Source organism: Oryctolagus cuniculus, chromosome 17 (assembly GCF_051225735.1).
Source record: "Oryctolagus cuniculus isolate XC-2025 breed Fujian yellow rabbit chromosome 17, ASM5122573v1, whole genome shotgun sequence".
Lineage (NCBI taxonomy): Eukaryota > Metazoa > Chordata > Mammalia > Lagomorpha > Leporidae > Oryctolagus > Oryctolagus cuniculus.
Window position 1 is genome coordinate 4,093,581 of NC_142883.1, and position 10,170 is coordinate 4,103,750.

The window sequence follows — 10,170 nt, forward strand, 5'->3', positions numbered from 1 at the left end:
GGAGGCCCGGCCTGTGTGAGGGCGGACCCCGGAGGCGCCGAGGCCAATGACGGGCCGCGGGAGACGGCGGGGCGGGGAGGACGGCCGCCGCATGCCCAACCCGAGGCTTGGGAGGTGGCTGGGGAGTGAATATTCTGGAAGGCGACTTTAAAGGCGCTGGGCCGGGGCGAAGGGCGTTTCGGGGCGGCCGCCGGCCGAGCTGGGAGGGGGCGCGCTCAGCGGCAGGGAGCGAGGCCGCCGCGGACCCCGCAGGATGAACCACAAGAGCAAGAAGCGGATCCGCGAGGCCAAGCGGAGCGCGCGGCCGGAGCTCAAGGACTCGCTGGACTGGACCCGGCACAACTACTACGAGAGCTTCCCGCTGAGCCCGGCGGCCGTGGCGGTGAGCGGGCGAGGGGCGGGCGAGGGGTCGCGCAGGCCCGGGCAGGCGCGCGGCCCGTGCCCCGGCCGCCTCGGCCGACCCCGCGGGTGCTCGTGGGGGGCGCGTCGTGACCGGCGGGTCTCTCCGATCCCCCCCCCCCCCCAGGATAACGTGGAGCGCGCAGACGCCCTGCAGCTGTCCGTGGAGGAGTTCGTGGAGCGCTACGAGCGGCCGTACAAGCCCGTGGTGCTGCTGAACGCCCAGGAGGGCTGGTCGGCGCAGGAGAAGTGGACGCTGGAGCGCCTGAAGCGGAAGTACCGCAACCAGAAGTTCAAGTGCGGCGAGGACAACGACGGCTACTCGGTGAAGATGAAGATGAAGTACTACATCGAGTACATGGAGAGCACGCGCGACGACAGCCCGCTCTACATCTTCGACAGCAGCTACGGGGAGCACCCCAAGAGGAGGAAGCTGCTGGAGGACTACAGAGTGCCCAAGTTCTTCACCGACGACCTCTTCCAGTACGCGGGCGAGAAGCGCAGGCCGCCCTACAGGTGAGGGGCCTCGGGGGTCTGGGGCAGTCAGTCCCCGCGTGGGTCAGAGCGCTGCCGCTCCGCTTCCCAGACGGCAGCCCACGGTCCAGCTGAGACCCGGGTGTGCAGTCCCAGGCCCGGCCCTGGCCCAGGTGTGGAGTCCCAGGCCCAGCCAAGACCCAGGTGTGGAGTCCCAGGCCCGGCCCTGGCTCAGCTGAGACCCTGGTGTGGAGTCCCAGGCCCGGCCCTGGCTCAGCTGAGACCCTGGTGTGGAGTCCCAGGCCCTGCCCTGGCCCAGCTGAACCCTGGTGTGGAGTTCCAGGCCCAGCTGAGACCCGGGTGTGCAGTCCCAGGCTCCAGCCTGGCCCAGCCGAGACCCGGGTGTGCAGTCCCAGGCCCAGCTGAGACCCGGGTGTGGAGTCCCAGGCCCAGCTGAGACCCGGGTGTGCAGTCCCAGGCCCAGCCCTGGCCCAGCCAAGACCCGGGTGTGCAGTCCCAGGCCCAGCTGAGACCCAGGTGTGGAGTTCCAGGCCCAGCTGAGACCCGGGTGTGCAGTCCCAGGCCCAGCTGAACCCTGGTGTGGAGTCCCAGGCCCAGCCGAGACCCAGGTGTGGAGTCCCAGGCCCAGCCCTGGCCCAGCCAAGACCCGGGTGTGGAGTCCCAGGCCCAGCTGAGCCCGGGTGTGCAGTCCCAGGCCCGGCCCTGGCCCAGCTGAGACCCGGGCGTGGAGTCCCAGGCCCGGCCCTGGCCCAGCTGAGACCCAGGTGTGGAGTTCCAGGCCCAGCTGAGACCCGGGTGTGGAGTCCCAGGCTCCAGCCTGGCCCAGCTGAGACCCGGGTGTGGAGTCCCAGGCCCGGCCCTGGCCCAGCTGAGACCCAGGTGTGGAGTTCCAGGCCTAGCTGAGACCCGGGTGTGCAGTCCCAGGCTCCAGCCTGGCCCAGCCGAGACCCAGGTGTGGAGTTCCAGGCCCAGCTGAGACCCGGGTGTGCAGTCCCAGGCCCAGCTGAACCCTGGTGTGGAGTCCCAGGCCCAGCCGAGACCCAGGTGTGGAGTCCCAGGCCCAGCCCTGGCCCAGCCAAGACCCGGGTGTGGAGTCCCAGGCCCAGCTGAGCCCGGGTGTGCAGTCCCAGGCCCGGCCCTGGCCCAGCTGAGACCCGGGCGTGGAGTCCCAGGCCCGGCCCTGGCCCAGCTGAGACCCAGGTGTGGAGTTCCAGGCCCAGCTGAGACCCGGGTGTGGAGTCCCAGGCTCCAGCCTGGCCCAGCTGAGACCCGGGTGTGGAGTCCCAGGCCCGGCCCTGGCCCAGCTGAGACCCAGGTGTGGAGTTCCAGGCCTAGCTGAGACCCGGGTGTGCAGTCCCAGGCTCCAGCCTGGCCCAGCCGAGACCCAGGTGTGGAGTTCCAGGCCCAGCTGAGACCCGGGTGTGCAGTCCCAGGCCCAGCTGAACCCTGGTGTGGAGTCCCAGGCCCAGCCGAGACCCAGGTGTGGAGTCCCAGGCCCGGCCCTGGCCCAGCCGAGACCTGAGTGTGGAGTCCCAGGCCCAGCTGAGACCCGGGTGTGCAGTCCCAGGCCCAGCCGAGACCCGGGTGTGGAGTCCCAGGCCCAGCTGAGACCCGGGTGTGCAGTCCCAGGCCCAGCTGAACCCAGTGTGGAGTTCTAGGCCCAGCCCTGGCCGTTGCAGGCACCTGGGGACTGAACCAGCAGGTGGAAGACGGCTCTCTCCGTCCTCACGCTCGCTTTGCCTTCAAGTCGATGAAAAGAAGCAAACCTGCTCTAAAACGTCTTGGTGGCGGTAGCGTGTGTTGGCCGCCGGCTGACCCTTTTCCAGAATAGTGAAGTGGTTCTCCCCGGGCCGCGCGGAGCTCATTTAGGGTCTTTTTTTTTTTTTTTTTTTTTTTTTAAGATTTATTTTAGTTACTTGAAAGACAGTTACAAAGAAAGACAAAGAGAGGACTTCCACCCGCTGGTTCACTCCCCAGATGGCCACAACGGCTGGAGCTGAGCTGATCCAAAGCCAGGAGCTTCTTCCAGGTCTCCCACGCAGGTGCAGGGGCCAAGGACTTTGCCATCTTCCACTGCCTTCCCAGGCCACAGTAGGGAGCTGGATGGGAAGTGGAGCGGCCGGGACTAGAACCGGCGCCCATATGGGATGCTGCACTTCAGGCCAGGGCGTTAACCCGCTGCGCTAGAGCGCTGGCCTCGTCATTCAGGGTCTCAGGCGATGCAGACCACCTGGGCGCCAGGGTTTCTGAAACTCCCAGGCGAGTGCAGCGCAGTGGGTCCTCTGTGCTGGGAGGGGAGCCTTCCTGGTTAAGGTCCAGCAGGGATGTCGTGCGAGCGAGTAGGTGAACCTACCGTTTCTGTGTGTCAGTTCTGTGAAGTGAAAATGAGTAATGTACAAACAAAGCAAGAAAAAGAAACTGCTCTCCTGTGCTGTGCGCCTGGACGGGAAGTTACCCCCTTACGTCCCGCTGTTTCTGCAGGTGGTTCGTGATGGGGCCGCCGCGTTCCGGAACAGGGATCCACATTGACCCTCTGGGAACCAGCGCCTGGAACGCTTTGGTTCAGGGCCACAAGCGCTGGTGCCTGTTCCCCACGAGCACCCCCAGGGAGCTCATCAAGGTGACCCGAGAGGAAGGAGGCAACCAGCAGGATGAGGCCATCACCTGGTTCAGCATCATCTACCCCCGGACACAGCTTCCGACCTGGCCGCCCGAGTTCAAACCCTTGGAGATCCTGCAGAAGCCGGGAGAGACTGTCTTTGTGCCAGGTACAGAGGAGCTGGGAGGAGGTGCATTCTGGGTAGCAGAAGTGTCTAGAGCGAGCCCACAGCAGTGCGTGTGTGTGCTGCCTGTGAGGGAGCTGACCGATACCACCCGATAGTGCGCGTGGGCAGGGCCGGGCCCTCGGTAACCGTGTGAGGCTCGCCCTCTGCCCGCGGTGGAGCCGCAGTCCCTGCGTGTGCCTAGCTGCTGGTGCGGCACCGGCTGCGGGGAGTGCGGCGGGAGATCCCTAAACAGCTGGCACTGTGGTCGGTGAGGTGTGTTTGTTGAGTTCGGTGTCCTGGACACCGCCACCTCCTGCCTTCCAGACCGAGGGCAGAGCCCTGGATGCGCAGGCTCCTGTGAAAGGCCAGAAAGTGCACACTGGGCCGCGTGCGTCACGGCTGGGCTGCGCAGGAAAGCCGCTCGCGCCACACGGCGCATTGGCAGCCTCGGGGTGTCCCGTCCCGCGTCTTGGTGTCACACGGTGGTTCCCCGCAGGCTCAGACCGTTAAACCGTTTCTCCGCTGCGTTGCAGGAGGCTGGTGGCATGTTGTCCTCAACCTCGACACCACCATTGCCATCACCCAGAATTTTGCCAGCAGCACCAACTTCCCCGTCGTGTGGCACAAGACGGTAAGAGGGAGACCAAAGTTATCGAGGAAATGGTATAGGTGAGAGACGCTTTTCTTCTTACTTCCGCTTTGTTCGATTGCTGCCCCAGAGCTGAACTGGAGAGAGTTCGCTCGGCGTTACCGAGGCCTGGGAGAAAGCTGGGGCTGCCAGGCTGCGGAGCAGAGAGGCTGAGGCCAGGGCCGGCGCGGCGCGCGTGCCAGCCGCCAGGCGGCAGGGCGAGGCCCTGCGTGTCCATCGCAGCCCCTCGAACGTGCTCCCAGCGGGACGGCTTCTCGTTTTGTTTTGGTTTTTTGTTTTCTGTTCTCAAAAGCTGGCGCTAGTGAAGGAGCCACTCGGTTGGGTTTTGTTTCGGTTATTTCCGTTTCTTACCCGGAAGCCTTACCCGTTTGAACTCTGACCTTCCTTTCTCGTGAGCGAGGTGACTGCCCTGGAGACTTAGCTCCTCTGTTTATCCACAGAACAGACACAGCACGGGCAGCGGCAGTGCCAGCCACCCCCAGCCACCCCGTGCCACTGTGTCCCAACCCTGACCTGGAGGGACCAGCTCTCGGGGTAAGAGAGGGCTTCTGGCTTGTTCACCGCTCAGCCTCCCTGCTGAGAGGGCCAGCAAGGGGGTGGCCCGGGCAGCGGAGGCCGCCGTGTGCCGCAGCTGGTCACTGCGGAGGCCCTGTCGTCCCGCAGGTCTTTGTCAGGCTCCGAGGGGAGGGCTGCCGACCCGACGTAGGACTGCAAGGTTTTTCTCTTCCAAATGAGGGGCCCTGGCTCTTGTATCACCCCTCCTGCGTCGTAACAAACCTCGCCCTTTCTGCTCCTAGCAGTAGACTCTAACCAGACCCCACGCTAGCCGTTCAGTCCGCACTGTGGACAAGAAAGGTCACTTAAAAGCCAGCGAGAGCGGCTCAGGAGGAGGAGCTGGCTCTGGCGGCCCCGCCCCGCCCCGCCGTGGCCGGAGGGCTGGCTCGTCAGGCAGGTGCCGGCGGAGCGCGGTAGCTAGCGTGTAGTTTTCCTGTCAGACACGGGCAGCGTGTGAGGCTCTCGTCAGGCCTGGGTTTGCGTGTCTCCATTCTGAATGGACACGCCTGGGGTGCGTAGGTGTGAGACACAGATCTCCACTTGCAATGAGTCGAGCGTGGGCGTGGCGGCCCCCGGCACTGAGGCGGCGTCTCCTGCCCGCAGGATCCTGAAGCAGGAGCACCCTGAGCTGGCGGTGCTGGCCGACTCGGTTGACCTCCAGGAGTCCACGGGCATGGCCTCCGACTCCTCCAGCGACTCATCCAGCTCGTCCAGCTCCAGCTCCTCGGAGTCGGACTCGGAGGTGAGGGCCGGGCGCGTGTTTTCACTTTGCTCCAAGCACTGTGGGTGCTGCCACTCCCGAGTGGCGGACTTCATCCGGGTTACAGCTCTGTGTGCGCGTGGAGCGCTAAAATGAGCGTAGCGGGTCTCAGGGGTGCTGGGGGACTTAGTGAAGATCACACCACTGTGTCAAGATTCACGCTTGGATGGGTGTGGCCTCAGCCCAGGTGAGGTTAGAGGGCCCCGCCCTGAGCGGATGCCTTCCCTGGGCCTTACCACCTGCCATCCGCCTGTTCTCACTGCGCAGACGGGAAGAGTTAGATGCTGTTGCACACCGAGCTCCGTGCTGGTTGTGAGCTCCCATGGTGCGCTGTAGAGCATCCTTGGGCCCTGATTTCAGACACTTCCGGGGAGCACAGCGGCTCCACCTGGCGCCGAGCGGAGTCTGCGCAGTTAGCGAGGCGGGGCTCTCCCGAGTGGTCTGGCAGGCAGCCAGAGGTGAGCTGCAGCCGGCTGAGTCCTGTGCTTGTCCCCCGTGTCCAGTGTGAGTCGGGGTCTGAAGGCGACGGCATGATGCATCGCAGGAAGAAGAGGAGGACGTGCGGCCCGGTGGGCAACGGGGACACCACCTCCCAGGACGACTGCGTGAGCAAGGAGCGCAGCTCCTCCAGGTGAGCGCGCACGGCACCGCACGGCACCGCACGGCCGGCTGCAGGGCGCGCGCACGGCAGGCGGGAGCCGGAGCACAGGGCTCCCGGAGGACAATGCGGACACTCACGGCGTCTGCTGCAGGCCTCTCTCTGCTGCCGACGAAGTAACGTGGCTCGTTTTACGCATAAAACAAGACCATGAATGGTGCCAAGGAAACTCTTTATACTATTTAATAAAAGACGAGTGATTTTAGCTCTCTGGACACTTGGTTCCCGTGCGCACCTCCCCTCAGTGCTCTTCTGGTTGTCCTGGCCGTGTCCTGCCGGGGAAGCTGCCGCTGCTCCCAGCTGCCCGGCACTGCTTCGGGGGCTCAGGCCGAGCTGAGCCCCAGCAGAGAGCCCAGGTGTTTCACAGAATGTCGGTGACGTGTCCAAGTCTGGTTTCTGAAATCAGATTGGATTGAAATAAGTCCAAAGTCAGACCTCAGGAGGAGAACCTGTTTACTGCATCGGTCTGCCTGCTGGGCGTGTGGCAGGCCCGGAGGAAGCGAGGCCACGTCCGCTGTGTCCAGGCTCCTCGCGCCCGTGTGCTAGCTGACGTGACGAGAGGGGAGGGCTGGGACGGGAGGGAGCCCTGAGGTCCTCTCCTGCCACAGGCGACCCACTGGCCCTGCGCACCTGCTGCTGCTGCTCTCTCGTCCCTGTGTCTCCCTCTGAGTACACAGGAGAATTTTTCAGGCTGGAACGGCCACGTGGCCACAGCCACACTTAGATTTCCCTTCTCAGGTTACTGCTGTCATTGTCAGATCTGTGTGACCCTGCACTTGCCGTGTGGCTTTGTAGGCCCCAGAAAAAGCTCCGCGTGGCCTGAGCGTGGGCCCCGGGTGCTGTGGCAGCGCTGCGGCCGCTGTGCGCGTAACAGGGAGCTGTGCTTTCCTTGGCAGGATTAGGGACACCTGTGGAGGCCGGGCGCACCCCTGAGCGCAGACTCCCCCCGAGGTGGCTGTTGGCGGCCTCCCAGCTGGGTTCTCGCCTCTTCCGCTCCCACCTTCTCCTTTGCCTCCTGGACTCTGGATCTCCCCTTCTGGTCCTCGCTCCTGTCTTCGGTCAGTGCTGTGTTAACTGAGAGTAGAGTTCAAGAAGCTGAAAGCCCGGCCAGCTCCGTGAAGCCTGCGGCGAACAAGACGTTGGCTAAGAAGGTTCTGTGCGCGCTCGTTCTGAGCTGAGCCAGAGCAGAGGGCTCCGTGTCTCACTGTGTCTCACTGTGTCTGTCAGCTCACTGCTGTTGCTAGGGAGCGGCGCCGGCTGTGCACAAGCAGACGCATCGAGCGGTGAGTGGCTGACCTGCGAGGGAACCAGTCGTGTGTGAGGAGGGCCGTGAGCGCGTGCCGCCTTCCTGGATGTCGCCCGGCGTCCGCAGACGGGGCAGTGCCTGGCCGCGTGCCCAGCGCCAGGGCCCGGTGCTCGGCCCCGTCTCGCTCTCCCTCGTCTTTGCCCCGCGTCAGCCGCTGTGGCGCTGCAGGGATGCTGTGTGGTGGTTTGGGAGGGCAGGGGAGACGCTGGAGAGGTATTCCGCGAGTTCCACCACAGAACAGCCAGGTTCTCTCCCAGCACGCGCCCGTAAGGAAGGGGACCCCACGACTGGGCCCGTTTCTCCCTGCGGACGTTAGTGAGTGGCCAGCAGGACGCAGAGGCTGCCGCCAGGCCCTGGAGCCATCTCCGCAGGTCACTGGTGTGGACACTGGGGGCTGTCCAGCTCTTGCCCTCCCGAGTCACCCGCTTGCCTTAATCTGTCCGTAGATTCCGCTGAATTTAAGTGAAAATAAGGGGTCATCCAGGTCACACCCTGTCACGTGCAGTCTGGGTTGGAGTGGAAGGAACGGCTCACGGTGGCCAGCAGCCAGTGGCCAGAGGGGGGCGGGGACGTCGTGCTCTGTTGCCTCTCAGCACCACCTACAAACAGGTGTGACCAAGGGAGCTCGCACCTCTGGCGGGTGGGTCATCGCAGACTGGTCATCGTCCCTGACCCTGGGGCGTGTGCTCTGCTCCGGGAGACTGGTCCTGTTAGTTCGGTTTCCCGCACCTGCTGCTGGCCGAGTGTCTGCTCCCTGCCTGTCTCACCTGCTGATCGCTGCCTTTGAAGCAGGCCGGGCAGCGGCTCCCTCTGGCCCCTGGTGGCCCGGGTGTGCCTGGGTTGAATTAAGTCAAGCTCTGAATGTGGACTGTCTCGGTACTGATACCCGAATGGTGTTCCTCCTCTGCTTTTCACAAGCCTTTTCTTGCCGTCCTTAAAAAGCTTTTTTTCTTTTCCCCAGCATTTGACCCTTTTCCCCTCAATTCCGAACCAGTCAGCTTTTCTGTAATATATTTAAGTTTGAAATAAAAAGCGAAGGCTCTTTGCCACCAGGGGGCGCCGTGGGCCAAGTTGCCAAGGGGCAGAACTTGGACTAGAAAGATGGGCGGCCCAGTCCTGCTGCTCCAGCGCTCTGGGCTCCTGTCTGATGAGTGGTTTCCAGGGGGCCTGGCCTCTGTGACTGCTCCGTCTCCCGGAAGCGTCCATGCAGCTGCTTGGCTGTGCCGCCCCCTCAGTAACCGTGGATCGTGTTTTATTCGTTGTAGGCAGGCCAGGGATTCCACAGCCCCCACCTGGCGGTGGGGGTGTGTGTGTGCGGGCAGCCAAGCAGGCGGCAGAAGGAGCAGGTGGGAAAACCAACAGAAAAACACTGGAGCAGTGACCAGGTACCGGCACCGGGCAGGAAGTAGTGTGACCAAAGTGTCCACCTGTTCAGTTAGCGCCCGTTCCCACCTGGCACGAACCACCCCCTTGGGTAGCGTCACAGTAGGAAAGTGAGGCGTGCACAAGTGACAGCCGAGCCTGCAACTGAAGAGCTGGGTCCCAGAACAGACCTGGGGCTGGTGACCACTGCTGAGGAGGAGCGGGGTGGGCCAGACTGAGTGCGGGACCCGGGTCCCCAGCACTGTGGGAGTGAGGTTTCCCCATCAGCCCCAAGAATCCAGAGCCGCACGCAGCTGCCCCAGGGTCGTTACTGGTGCTGGGACGTTTAAGGGAGAGCCGCTGAAAACGGGCGTTACCACACATGGCTCTGTTCCTGCAGCTGCCTGCTTAGTCATTGAAGCATGGACAAGTGTCGTAGCAGGCGCTGCCCTCGGTTCCATTTGTTGCACTGAGAGCCCCGATCCCTGGCCTGGAGTTGAATGGTCGTTGAACGTGCTGTGGTTCACAGGGCCAGCCGGCGTGAGTCAGCCTTATCTTATTGATGAGCCCACGGCTTGGCCGAGGTGGCCGACGTGCCGTAGGAGCAGCTGGTGCACGTGTGGTGCAAACCCACGGGGGCTCCTCAGCCTGGGTAGGGACAGACGGGGCGTGGCAGTGAGCGCAAGGGTGCCGTCTAGGAGTAGGCCTGTAGGAAGGCGGCCGTGGGTTCTAGTGTGTGTAGCATTTCGGCAAGTACGGTGTTCTGGTGTGTGTGCTGATGTTGGTGGGGTCGAGGTAGAATCTGGTGTCTCCCTGCACACTGCCTCCCCCGCCCCCCCCCCCCAGCTTTTGTCAAAAGTGTTACATTGATGTGATGTTGTGAGCTCGGCCCCCCTGCCGGCGGCTCACCGGGTGTCATTGTTTGGGAGAACTGGAATCCTGGCGCCCAGTGCCGGTCTCTGCTGGGACGTAGCCCTGGCCGCCGTGCCCACGGTGACAGGCTGCAGAAGAGCTGGGCTGTCCTGAGCACCCATGCCTCTGCCTCCCATCACTGTGGGCTTCGCCGCCCGTGGGTCTGCCCTGGGCTTGGTATTTTTAACGTGGATGAAACTTATTCATCATTTTAAATAAAGCAACTTGATTTGGAGTCGTGTTTTTTGCTTTGTTTGTCCCTTTCATTCTTACTCGTTGAAGAGTTGACAGCACATAGCGCGTTAGCAG

The 10,170-nt window shown here is 63.6% G+C and overlaps 1 protein-coding gene across 7 annotated transcripts; it reads left to right on the top strand.

Annotated features, from left to right (window-relative positions):
- Window positions 1-10,096, top strand: JMJD6 (jumonji domain containing 6, arginine demethylase and lysine hydroxylase). Of its 7 annotated transcripts, none has more exons than XR_011383330.2 (8): window positions 75-382; window positions 527-915; window positions 3,376-3,662; window positions 4,193-4,328; window positions 4,749-4,842; window positions 5,467-5,605; window positions 6,127-6,254; window positions 7,178-10,096. XR_011383330.2 is itself a non-coding variant. In XM_051838327.3 (8 exons), the coding sequence occupies exons 1-8, from the start codon at window positions 254-256 to the stop codon at window positions 7,212-7,214; spliced, it is 1,296 nt and encodes a 431-aa protein (XP_051694287.1). In that variant the 5' UTR covers window positions 117-253; the 3' UTR covers window positions 7,215-10,096. The 7 variants fall into 7 exon arrangements, 2 of the variants coding, with proteins under 2 accessions (XP_051694289.1, XP_051694287.1); XM_051838327.3 differs by having other exon boundaries at window positions 117-382; window positions 4,193-4,290; window positions 4,754-4,842; XR_016224042.1 differs by having other exon boundaries at window positions 118-382; window positions 4,193-4,290; window positions 7,178-8,550.
- Window positions 10,097-10,170: the final 74 nt, after the last annotated feature.

What these genes read in the sequence shown, in the direction of transcription:
- JMJD6 (XM_051838327.3), top strand. Translation starts at nt 254, where the DNA reads ATGAACCACAAGAGCAAGAAGCGGATCCGCGAGGCCAAGCGGAGCGCG. An exon ending in TGAGCCCGGCGGCCGTGGCG is followed by an intron (nt 383 to 526) that starts GTGAGCGGGCGA and finishes CCCCCCCCCCAG; the next exon opens with GATAACGTGGAGCGCGCAGA. An exon ending in CCTCGGAGTCGGACTCGGAG is followed by an intron (nt 5,606 to 6,126) that starts GTGAGGGCCGGG and finishes CCCCGTGTCCAG; the next exon opens with TGTGAGTCGGGGTCTGAAGG.